The sequence below is a fragment of the Coregonus clupeaformis genome, chromosome 14 (genome assembly GCF_020615455.1).
Source record: "Coregonus clupeaformis isolate EN_2021a chromosome 14, ASM2061545v1, whole genome shotgun sequence".
Taxonomy (NCBI): domain Eukaryota; kingdom Metazoa; phylum Chordata; class Actinopteri; order Salmoniformes; family Salmonidae; genus Coregonus; species Coregonus clupeaformis.
The window spans coordinates 20,046,194-20,059,379 of NC_059205.1; the positions used below are offsets into that span (position 1 = coordinate 20,046,194).

General features: G+C 42.3%; 1 protein-coding gene across 1 annotated transcript; it reads left to right on the plus strand.

The window, feature by feature from the left end:
- Positions 1 to 3,045: 3,045 nt before the first annotated feature.
- LOC121581380 (ETS domain-containing transcription factor ERF-like) lies at positions 3,046 to 12,249 on the plus strand. Its single transcript, XM_045224939.1, has 6 exons — positions 3,046 to 3,128; positions 8,436 to 8,490; positions 8,896 to 9,127; positions 9,593 to 9,707; positions 9,965 to 10,067; positions 11,912 to 12,249. Exons 2-6 carry the CDS (start codon positions 8,436 to 8,438, stop codon positions 12,247 to 12,249), a joined length of 843 nt encoding a protein of 280 aa, XP_045080874.1. The 5' UTR covers positions 3,046 to 3,128.
- The last annotated feature ends 937 nt before the right edge of the window (positions 12,250 to 13,186 follow it).

Sequence of the window (13,186 nt, forward strand, 5' to 3'; positions counted from 1 at the left end):
TCACAGTGGACATATTCAGCATCTCAAATGGCCCCCTATTCCTTTTATAGTGCACTACTTTTGACCAGGGCCCATAAGGCTCTGGTCATAAGTAGTGCACTATGTAGGGAATAGGGTGCCATTTGGAATGTATACAGTACATACTATTGAAAGAGGAGAGGAAGCTCAGAGCAAGTTGTTGTCAAACCAAATTCCTGTGTGCCAGTTGTGTTTCGATGACCATTGCAATGTTGACGACTGACTGGTCCAATAGCATGCAAAGTCAGACTGGAAAAAACAAGGAATTTTACACCCCAACCTAAAACATATTTTGGACACCCCCACTGACAACTTCTATGCCTCTTGTATCTGTAACTCTGTGTGATCTACAGTGAGGGAAAAAAAGTATTTGATCCCCTGCTGATTTTGTACGTTTGCCCACTGACAAAGACATGATCAGTCTATAATTTTAATGGTAGGTTTATTTTAACAGTGAGAGACAGAATAACAAACAAAAAATCCAGAAAAACGCATGTCAAAAAGTTTATAAATTGATTTGCATTTTAATGAGGGAAATAAGTATATGACCCCTCTGCAGAACATGACTTGGTGGCAAAACCCTTGTTGGCCATCACAGAGGTCAGACATTTCTTGTAGTTGGCCACCAGGTTTGCATACATCTCAGGAGGGATTTTGTGCCACTCCTCTTTGCAGATCTTCTCCAAGTCATTAAGGTTTCGAGGCTGACGTTTGGCAACTCGAACCTTCAGCTCCCTCCACAGATTTTCTATGGGATTAAGGTCTGGAGACTGGCTAGGCCACTCCAGGACCTTAAGGTGCTTCTTCTTGAGCCACTCCTTTGTTGCCTTGGCCGTGTGTTTTGGGTCATTGTCAAGCTGGAATACCCATCCACGACCCATTTTCAATGCCCTGGCTGAGGGAAGGAGGTTCTCACCCAAGATTTGACGGTACATGGCCCCGTCCATCGTCCCTTTGATGCGGTGAAGTTGTCCTGTCCCCTTAGCAGAAAAACACCCCCAAAGCATAATGTTTCCACCTCCATGTTTGACGGTGGGGATGGTGTTCTTGGGGTCATAGGCAGCATTCCTCCTCCTCCAAACACGGCGAGTTGAGTTGATGCCAAAGAGCTTGATTTTGGACTCATCTGACCACAACACTTTCACCCAGTTCTCCTCTGAATCATTCAGATGTTCATTGGCAAACTTCAGACGGCCCTGTATATGTGCTATCTTGAGCAGGGGGACCTTGCGGGCACTGCAGGATTTCAGTCCTTCACGGCGTAGTGTGTTACCAATTGTTTTCTTGGTGACTATGGTCCCAGCTGCCTTGAGATCAATGACAAGATCCTCCCGTGTAGTTCTGGGCTGATTCCTCACTGTTCTCATGATCATTGCAACTCCACGAGGTGAGATCTTGCATGGAGCCCCAGGCCAAGGGAGATTGACAGTTCTTTTGTGTTTCTTCCATTTGCGAATAATCACACCAACTGTTGTCACCTTCTCACCTAGCTGCTTGGCGATGGTCTTGTAGCCCATTCCAGCCTTGTGTAGGTCTACAATCTTGTCCCTGACATCCTTGGAGAGCTCTTTGGTCTTGGCCATGGTGGAGAGTTTGGAATCTGATTGATTGATTGCTTCTGTGGACAGGTGTATTTTATACTCCCTTTAAGAGTGTGCTCTAATCTCAGCTCGTTACCTGTATAAAAGACACCTGGGAGCCAGAAATCTTTCTGATTGAGAGGGGGTCAAATACTTATTTCCCTCATTAAAATGCAAATCAATTTATAACATTTTTGACATGTGTTTTTCTGGATTTTTTTGTTGTTATTCTGTCTCTCACTGTTCAAATAAACCTACCATTAAAATTATAGACTGATCATTTCTTTGTCAGTGGGCAAATGTACAAAATCAGCAGGGGATCAAATACTTTTTTCCCTCACTGTATGTCCACCGTAGGCTGTGTCATCAGTGTATCCCTTTGGGCTGCCAAGGGCTCTGTATGTGTGTGTGTGTGTGTGTGTCTGGTTACAGGCGATCCACCCGCATGTGACCCGTGGTCCCAAGACTGCTAAAAGCACAACATTCAACTCAATTAGCAGCATGCATAATTGATGTCTGTCTGGAAGAGTATTTGTATTTACACTGGAATTAAAAGCCTCCGGTGTCAGCTATCGTATCTGAGGGGACAGAGGGCGGCAGGGTGAGAGAGAGAGAGGGAGAAAGAGAGGGAGAAGGATGCACTGATTGTACACCTTTTTCAAACCATTGCTACATTGAGAATGAAGTGCCTTTCAGCAACCATTGCTGTGTTAGAAGTGTTATTGTAATTGTATTTTATTTTTAACACTTGAAAAGAGCAGAGAGGCCCGGACACGGTATGCTCCTAATCACCTTTAACAACGTTTCGATCCATAGTCAAGCACAGTGAAACACTCATGTATCCTGTGAATTTGATAGGCTCCGATGATACTGGCTATAACTGGGTATCTCCCCCTTACTTTACTTGCATACTCATACTGGCTGCTTTGATTCCCTATATAGTGTACTACTTTTGACCAGAGCCCATAGGACCCATATGGATTACTTTGACTATTTGCTTTTATTACGTTCCGACATTTAAACTCTGATGTAATATTATCATTATATTGTCTATTGTTGTATATTAGGACTTTTTTTTATATATAGATATTTTAATAGTGTGTTATATTGTAGCATTGTATTGATGTTGATAGTGTTCTGCCCAGGGACTACAGATGAAAATGAGCTATCTAGCTAAATCTGGTGCAATGGCATGATGTACATGGTCCCTGACAAATGAATGAATAAATAAATACGTACATTTTGACATAAATTTGAATGTCACCACACTGGCAATCATAGCGATCGCTTTAGTTTAACTCTAGTTCATGGGATGATAGGAAAGAAGAAGAGTGGAAGGTGTGGAGAGAGAGAGAGGAAGGAGGAGGGTAGGAGAGAAAGGTAGATGGGATGGGGGTATAAGCTTGATTCTGACAGACTGCAGTCCCTCAATCTGTCTAGACTTCATTCAAGGGGACTAACAGACAAACTGCTCTTCTCTGCTCATCTGGAGAAGCATCAGCCTACATTTCTGCAACACTGACCACAGAGGTAACAATAGCACCTTCATTCTTATATCACATTTTCTTCTCTGTTTGTGTTTGTTTATTTTTTAACCACTCCAAAAAAGAAGTTCACTCAAAAAGAAAGTTATTCTATTCAATTCTATTCTGTTCCTGTAATTGGAGGAATCTTTTTTTTTTCTTCATTTTTTAAAACTAAAAACATCCTCAGTTCAGCTGTGTGCTGTGATGGGCGATTCTGTTTTTATGCTGTAATTGTTTGTTGGTTCTTATAACTGTACTGTATATCTATTTGCTAAGAAGTTGTAATGAAACTCCAAATTACATGAAATTGTCTGATTTCCTTTCCAAATGTGAACATTTTACAAACAAACAAAGTAATTTTAAGAGACAGTATGTTTTATTTGTCCCAAGATTTAATTCACGTTTTAGTCTAGTTTGGAGGTATGGCATTTTTGGAGGCCATCAACAATAATGATACAATCATATTGCTTCAGTGTGAAGATGTATCAGCTGCTTAGGATGACTTTGGATTTGTATAATAACATCTAAACATGCACTACCAGTCAAAAGTTTGGACACACCTACTCATTCAAGGGGTTTTCTTTATTTTTACTATACTTACATTGTAGAATAATAGTGAAGACATCAAAACTATGAAATAACACATATGGAATCATGTAGTAACCAAAAAAGTGTTAAACAAATCAAAATATATTTTATATTTGAGATTCTTCAAATAGCCACCCTTTGCCTTGATGACAGCTTTGCACACTCTTGGCATTCTCTCAACCAGCTTCTTGGGGTAGTCACCTGGAATGCATTTCAATTAACAGGTGTGCCTTCTTAAAAGTTAATTTGTGGAATTTATTTCCTTCTTAATGCGTTTCAGCCAATCAGTTGTGATGTGACAAGGTAGGGGGGTATACAGAAGATAGCCCTATTTGGTAAAAGTCCAAGTCCATATTATGGCAAGAACAGCTCAAATAGGCAAAGAGAAACGACAGTCCATCAGTCAATCCGGAAAATTTCAAGAACTTGGAAAGTTTCTTTAAGTGCAGTCGCAAAAACCATCAAGCGCTATGATGAAACTGGCTCCCAGACTGCCACAGGAATGGAATACCCAGAGTTACTTCTGCTGCAGAAGATAAGTTCATTAGAGTTACCAGCCTCAGAAATATATATATATATATATATATATATATATATATATATATACAGTGGGGGAAAAAAGTATTTAGTCAGCCACCAATTGTGCAAGTTCTCCCACTTAAAAAGATGAGAGAGGCCTGTCATTTTCATCATAGGTACACGTCAACTATGACAGACAAAATGAGAAAAAAATATCCAGAAAATCACATTGTAGGATTTTTTATGAATTTATTTGCACATTATGGTGGAAAATAAGTATTTGGTCAATAACAAAAGTTTCTCAATACTTTGTTATATACCCTTTGTTGGCAATGACACAGGTCAAACGTTTTCTGTAAGTCTTCACAAGGTTTTCACACACTGTTGCTGGTATTTTGAACCATTCCTCCATGCAGATCTCCTCTAGAGCAGTGATGTTTTGGGGCTGTCGCTGGGCAACACGGACTTTCAACTCCCTCCAAAGATTTTCTATGGGGTTGAGATCTGGAGACTGGCTAGGCCACTCCAGGACCTTGAAATGCTTCTTACGAAGCCACTCCTTCGTTGCCCGGGCGGTGTGTTTGGGATCATTGTCATGCTGAAAGACCCAGCCACGTTTCATCTTCAATGCCCTTGCTGATGGAAGGAGGTTTTCACTCAAAATCTCATGATACATGGCCCCATTCATTCTTTCCTTTACACGGATCAGTCGTCCTGGTCCCTTTGCAGAAAAACAGCCCCAAAGCATGATGTTTCCACCCCCATGCTTCACAGTAGGTATGGTGTTCTTTGGATGCAACTCAGCAATCTTTGTCCTCCAAACACGACGAGTTGAGTTTTTACCAAAAAGTTATATTTTGGTTTCATCTGACCATATGACATTCTCCCAATCCTCTTCTGGATCATCCAAATGCACTCTAGCAAACTTCAGATGGGCCTGGACATGGTCTGAAGTTGGCACTGCAGGATTTGAGTCCCTGGCGGCGTAGTGTGTTACTGATGGTAGGCTTTGTTACTTTGGTCCCAGCTCTCTGCAGGTCATTCACTAGGTCCCCCCGTGTGGTTCTGGGATTTTTGCTCACCGTTCTTGTGATCATTTTGACCCCACGGGGTGAGATCTTGCGTGGAGCCCCAGATCGAGGGAGATTATCAGTGGTCTTGTATGTCTTCCATTTCCTAATAATTGCTCCCACAGTTGATTTCTTCAAACCAAGCTGCTTACCTATTGCAGATTCAGTCTTCCCAGCCTGGTGCAGGTCTACAATTTTGTTTCTGGTGTCCTTTGACAGCTCTTTGGTCTTGGCCATAGTGGAGTTTGGAGTGTGACTGTTTGAGGTTGTGGACAGGTGTCTTTTATACTGATAACAAGTTCAAACAGGTGCCATTAATACAGGTAACGAGTGGAGGACAGAGGAGCCTCTTAAAGAAGAAGTTACAGGTCTGTGAGAGCCAAATATCTTGCTTGTTTGTAGGTGACCAAATACTTATTTTCCACCATAATTTGCAAATAAATTCATAAAAAATCCTACAATGTGATTTTCTGGAGAAAATAATTCTCAATTTGTCTGTCATAGTTGACGTGTACCTATGATGAAAATGACAGGCCTCTCTCATCTTTTTAAGTGGGAGAACTTGCACAATTGGTGGCTGACTAAATACTTTTTTTCCCCACTGTATGTTATATATATATATATATATATATATATATATATATATATATATATATATACACAACCGTTCAAAAGTTTGGGGTCACTTAGAAATGTCCTTGTTTTCAAAAGAAAATCAATTTTCTTGTCCATTAAAATAACATCAAATTGATCAGAAATACAGTGTAGACATTGTTAATGTTGTAAATGGCTATTGTAGCTGGAAACGGCTGATTTTTAATGGAATATCTACATAGGCGTACAGAGGCCCATTATCAGCAACCATCAGTCCTGTGTTCCAATGGCACGTTGTGTTTGCTAATCCAAGTTTATCATTTTAAAAGAATAATTGATCATTAGAAAACCCTTTTGCAATTATGTTAGCACAGCTGAAAACTGTTGTGCGGATTAAAGAAGCAATAAAACTGGCCTTCTTGAGACTAGTTGAGTATCTGGAGCATCAGCAATTGTGGGTTCGATTACAGGCTCAAAATGGCCAGAAACAAATAACTTTCTTCTGAAACTCGTCAGTCTATTCTTGTTCTGAGAAATGAAGGCTATTCCTTGCGAGAAACTGCCAAGAAACTGAAAATCTCGTACAACGCTGTGTACTACTCCCTTCACAGAACAGCGCAAACTGGCTCTAACCAGAATAGAAAGAGGAGTGGGAGGCCCCGGTGCACAACTGAGCAAGAGGACAAATACATCAGAGTGTCTAGTTTGAGAAACAGGCACCTCACAGGTCCTTAACTGGCAGCTTCATTAAATAGTACCCGCAAAACACCAGTCTCAACGTCAACAGTGAAGAGGTGACTCTGGAATGCTGACCTTCTAGGCAGAGTTGCAAAGAAAAAGCGAATATCAGACTGCCCATCTTAATATTTTCTTTTTATTGGCCAGTCTGAGATATGGCTTTTTCTTTGCAACTCTGCCTGGAAGGTCAGCATCCCAGAGTAGCCTCTTCACTGTTGACTTTGAGACTGGTGTTTTGCGGGTACTATTTAATGAAGCTGCCTAACATAATTGCAAAAGGGTTTTCTAATGATCAATTATTCTTTTAAAATGATAAACTTGGATTAGCAAACACAACGTGCCATTGGAACACAGGACTGATGGTTGCTGATAATGGGCCTCTGTGCGCCTATGTAGATATTCCATTAAAAATAAGCCGTTTCCAGCTACAATAGCCATTTACAACATTAACAATGTCTACACTGTATTTCTGATCAATTCTATGTTATTTTATTGGACAAAAAAATTGCTTTTCTTTTGAAAACAAGGAAATGTCTAAGTGACCCCAAACTTTTGAACAGTAGTGTATATATATATATATATATATATATATATTTGTGAGAAAAAAAATACATATGGGGGATTGGAAGTGATGCAGACAGTTACATTGATGGAAGTTACAATCTATCTGTAATATTAAAGCTAATCTACCCCCCAAAAAATACAAAATAATAATAAGAAACCACTACTAAAGGACACCAATAAGAAGAAGAGACCTGCTTGGGCCAAGAAACACGAGCAATGGACATTAGACCGGTAGAAATTTGTCCTTTGGTCTGGAGTCCAAATCGGAGATTTCTGATTCCAACCGCTGTGTCTTTCTGAGACGTGGTGTGAGTGAACAGATGATCTCCGCATGTGTAGTTCCCACCATAAAGCATGGAGGAGGAGGTGTTATGATGTGGGGGTGCTTTGCTGGTCACACTGTCTGTAATTTATTTAGAATTCAAGGCACACTTAACCAGCATGGCTACCACAGCATTCTGCAGCGATACGCCATCCCATCTGGTTTGGGCTTAGTGGGACTATCATTTGTTTTTCAACAGGACAATAACCCAACACATCTCCAGGCTGTGTAAGGCCTATTTTACCAAGGAGGAGAGTGATGGAGTGCTGCATCAGATGACCTGGTCTCCACAATCCCCCGACCTCAACCCAATTGAGATGGTTTGGGATGAGTCAGAAGGCAGAGTGAAGGAAAAGCAGCCAACAAGCGCTCAGCATATGTGGGAACTCCTTCAAGACTGTAGGAAAAGCATTCCAGGTGAAGCTGGTTGAGAGAATGGCAAGAGTGTGCAAAGCTGTCATCAAGGCAAAGGGTGGCTATTTGAAAAATCTCAAATATATAATATATTTTGATTTGTTTAACACTTTTTTGGTTACTACATGATTCCAGATGTGTTATTTCATAGTTTTGATGTCTTCACTATTATTCTACAATGTAGAAAATAGTAAAAATAAAGAAAACCCTTGAATGAGTAGGTGACTGGTACTGTAAATATTTTAAATGTACAGAAAAATATCTTTACACCTTTGAAGTCACTAATATTATTATTAACTGCATTTCTACTGTCACTGTCATTTGTTATCCACTTCATGAAGAAAGATGAAATAAAGAAAGTGATTTATATCAATTATCAATACCTTATTGTGGTAATGACGTTCTTGGTTGATAATAAACAACTTTACAGATGTTCTTGAATATATGACTTCATTGTGGTGGTGGTGATGATGATGATAATGATGATAATGGTATTTTACAGATGCAGTGTAACTGTAACTCTATAGGATCCCTTCCCTCACCATATTGGAGCAGAAGTAAGGGTCCCACTTTATATTGTGTTCCTAAAACATTTTAGTATTTGCATAGGAAGTAATTACATCGTTTAGGCACTGGGCAGGTACAGTGTGTGTACACATTTTACAATGTATTTGCTATCATTGCAAATTGAGGTTTGTGTGGTCTATGTAGGTGTCTGTGTCTATGTATTTCTCTCTGCAAGTGAATCTCAATTGTATGTTCTTGATTCCTCACATCCTCTCTCCTCCTGTCCTTCTCAAAACTCCTTGGAGACGAAGGTCTGAAGGAAAGGACCTCTGACCTTCTCCTACAATACGGTTGAGAAAGAGGTGAGGAGAGAGGATGCAAGGAATGGAAGAAAAACAAACTGATAAAGAGCCTCTGTGTTTACTCTGACGATTCCTCCTGTCTCTTCCTGTTAGCAGTGCTATTCCCTGATTGGGCATACAAGCCTGCGTGGTCGCCTGGCTCCAGACAGGTGCAGCTGTGGCATTTCCTGTTGGAACTCCTGGGGCGGGGTGAGGGCGGGGCGATCGGATGGGGGGGAGAGTGGGGGGAGTTTGTCATCAGAGACCCTGAGAGGTTGGCGAGAATGTGGGGAGAGAGGAAAGGCAAACCCCACATGAACTATGACAAGCTGAGCAGAGCACTGAGGTGAGATAACACACTCACTATACACACATGGTGATGATAAGGAGGATGTTTTACAGATGCAGTGTAACTATAATTCCACAAACACACTAGCACACACAAGTCATGCACACAGGCACACACACATACATATAGACTCTTACGCTAAGCTCACATACAGTAGCCTCGTTCGATCATCCTGATCACACGACCTTAGTGAAGTGAAGCTAAATGAGAGTGCAGCAGTCAGGATGGTGGATCAGGCTACACATCACAGGAGGTTGGTGGCACCTTAATTGGGGAGGACGGGCTCGTGGTAATGGCTGAAGCGGAATCAGTGGAATGGTAACGAATACATCAAACACATGGTTTGACGCCATTCCATTCACTCCGTTCCAGCCATTATTATGAGCCGTCCTCCCCTCAGCAGCCTCCACTGCTACACATACAGTGTCAATACTACTGTTGCTCCTTCCTTGTTACCAACAGGTACTACTACAATAAGAGGATTCTTTATAAGACCAAAGGGAAGAGATTCACCTACAAGTTTAACTTCAGTAAACTGATCCTGGTCAACTACCCAGGGTATCCACCTTGCCACCAGGTCAGTATATCCCCTGTTTATTTCAAGGGGTACGTCCCAAATAGCACCCTGTTCCCTATAAAGAGCTATGGGCCCTGGTCAAAAGTAGTGCACTACACAGGGAATAGGGTGCCATTTGGGACTCAGACAAATTACACATATCCTACCATCTTACAATCAGACCAACATCATCTCATATAAGGATGTAATGTTATGAAAACACCTTCTCTTTTTGACTATCTTCCTCATCTCCATACCATCCTCCTTGTCCCTCCCAGCTGGTACCTAGTGTCCCTCTTCCGTTCTCCCTCCCCCGCCCTGAGGGTGGGGTAACTGGGGCCCCACTGTGTGGAGGAGGGGGAGGTGCCATGATGGACAGAGGTAAGAACCCAACCCTCCCTCCCATAAAACCTTATGACAACACACTCCATCATATAATTATTGATCACATCATTCCACCTCAATTTATTTGACATTACTCAGTGCTCATTTCAGGCTCCAAGATTTCAGGGGCTGTACAGTCGTGGTCAAAAGTTTTGAGAATGACACAAGTATTGGTCTTCACAAAGTTTGCTGCTTCAGTGTTATGAGATATTTTTGTCAGATGTTACTATGGTATACTGAAGTATAATTACAAGCGTTCCATAAGTGTCAAAGGCTTTTATTGACAATTACATTAAGTTTATGCAAAGAGTCAATATTTGCAGTGTTGACCCTTCTTTTTCAAGACCTCTGCAGTCCGCCCTGGCATGCTGTCAATTAACTTCTGGGCCACATCCTGACTGATGGCAGCCCATTCTTGCATAATCAATGCTTGGAGTTTGTCAGAATTTGTGGGTTTTTGTTTGTCCACCCGCCTCTTGAGGATCGACCACAAGTTCTCAATGGGATTAAGGTCTGGGGAGTTTCCTGGCCATGGACCCAAAATGTTGATGTTTTGTTCCCCAAGCCACTTAGTTATCACTTTTGCCTTATGGCAAGGTGCTCCATCATGCTGGAAAAGGCATTGGTCATCACCAAACTGTTCTTGGATGGTTGGGAGAAGTTGCTCTCGGAGGATGTGTTGGTACCATTCTTTATTCATGGCTGTGTTCTTAGGCAAAATTGTGAGTGAGCCCACTCCCTTGGCTGAGAAGCAACCCCACACATGAATGGTCTCAGGATGCTTTACTGTTGGCATGACACAGGACTGATGGTAGCGCTCACCTTGTCTTCTCCGGACAAGCTTTTTTCCGGATGCCCCAAACAATCGGAAAGGGGATTCATCAGAGAAAATGACTTTACCCCAGTCCTCAGCAGTCCAATCCCTGTACCTTTTGCAGAATATCAGTCTGTCCCTGATGTTTTTCCTGGAGAGAAGTGGCTTCTTTGCTGCCCTTCTTGACACTAGGCCATCCTACAAAAGTCTTTGCCTCACTGTGCGTGCAGATGCACTCACACCTGCCTGCTGCCATTCCTGAGCAAGCTCTGCACTGGTGGTGCCCCGATCCCGCAGCTGAATCAACTTTAGGAGACGGTCCTGGCGCTTGTTGGACTTTCTTGGGCGCCCTGACGCCTTCTTCACAACAATTGAACCTCTCTCCTTGAAGTTCTTGATGATCCGATAAATTGATGATTTAGGTGCAATCTTACTAGCAGCAATATCCTTGCCTATGAAGCCCTTTTTGTGCAACACAATGATGACGGCACGTGTTTCCTTGCAGGTAACCATGGTTAACAGAGGAAGAACAATGATTACAAGCACCACACTTCTTTTAAAGCTTCCAGTCTGTTATTCTAACTCAATCAGCATGACAGAGTGATCTCCAGCCTTGTCCTCGTCAACACTCTCACCTGTGTTAACAAGAGAATCACTGACATGATAGCAGCTGGTCCTTTTGTGGCAGGGCTGAAATGCAGTGGAAATGTTTTTGGGGGATTAAGTTCATTTCATGGCAAAGAGGGACTTTGCAATTCATCTGATCACTCTTCATGACATTCTGGAGTATATGCAAATTGCCATCATCAAAACTGAGGCAGCAGACTTGTGAAAATTACTCTTGTCATTCTCAAAACTCTTGACCACGACTGTAGATCAGCACTCCTACTCTGAGATGCTTGATACATACGGCCACTACATACAGCCCCTTGTGCTCAAAATATTTGTGACATCTTTTGATGTAAATCAGTGTGTACGTGACTGACTGTCTGTGTGTGTGTCTGTCTGTGTTTCTCTTGATTGACAGCCCTCCAGTGTGTCACACACCCTCTCCTGCTGCCGTACTGCCTCCCGAAGCCCATCCCGTTTCCACAGTCCCACTCTCTTCAGGGACACTTACCCTTCCTCTCTGTGCCCCCTCCTCCTGGGAGCTCTAACCCTAACCCGAGTGAACTCTCAGCAGTCCTTCCACCTTCCACCACTGCTGCTTTACACCTCCACCCCAATAGCTGGCCAACCAAGAATGGCTCAGAGTGGGGTTTGAACAATATGAACAGGACCACCAGCCTTTGTGTGGGACTGGGAGCGAAAGAGAGTGGGAGCAAAGGAGGAGAGAGTATTGTGGGAAATGTTAATGGAGAGTAGAGTCAGAGGAAGAGGAGGAGAAATGCAGAGGAGAGAATTTCCTCTTTTGACATTATAATAGGTCTTTGTCTGTAGTTTTTTGTTGTTGAAAAGGCTGTTATTGGGTCCTCCCGAGTGGGGCAGCGGTCTAAGGCTTGACACATACAGTGGGGAGAACAAGTATTTGATACACTGCCGATTTTGCAGGTTTTCCTACTTACAAAGCATGTAGAGGTCTGTAATTTTTATCATAGGTACACTTCAACTGTGAGAGACGGAATCTAAAACAAAAATCCAGAAAATCACATTGTATGATTTTTAAGTAATTAATTTGCATTTTATTGCATGACATAAGTATTTGATCACCTACCAACCATTAAGAATTCCAGCTCTCACAGACCTGTTAGTTTTTCTTTAAGAAGCCCTCCTGTTCTCCACTCATTACCTGTATTTACTGCACCTGTTTGAACTCGTTACCTGTATAAAAGACACCTGTCCACACACTCAATCAAACAGACTCCAACCTCTCCACAATGGCCAAGACCAGAGAGCTGTGTAAGGACATAAGGGATAAAAGTGTAGACCTGCACAGGGCTGGGATGGGCTACAGGACAATAGGCAAGCAGCTTGGTGAGAAGGCAACAACTGTTGGCGCAATTATTAGAAAATGGAAGAAGTTCAAGATGACGGTCAATCACCCTCGGTCTGGGGCTCCATGCAAGATCTCACCTCGTGGGGCATCAATGATCATGAGGAAGGTGAGGGATCAGCCCAGAACTACACGGCAGGACCTGGTCAATGACCTGAAGAGAGCTGGGACGACAGTCTCAAAGAAAACCATTAGTAACACACTACGCCGTCATGGATTAAAATCCTGCAGCGCACGCAAGGTCCCCCTGCTCAAGCCAGTGCATGTCCAGGCTTGTCTGAAGTTTGCCAATGACCATCTGGATGATCC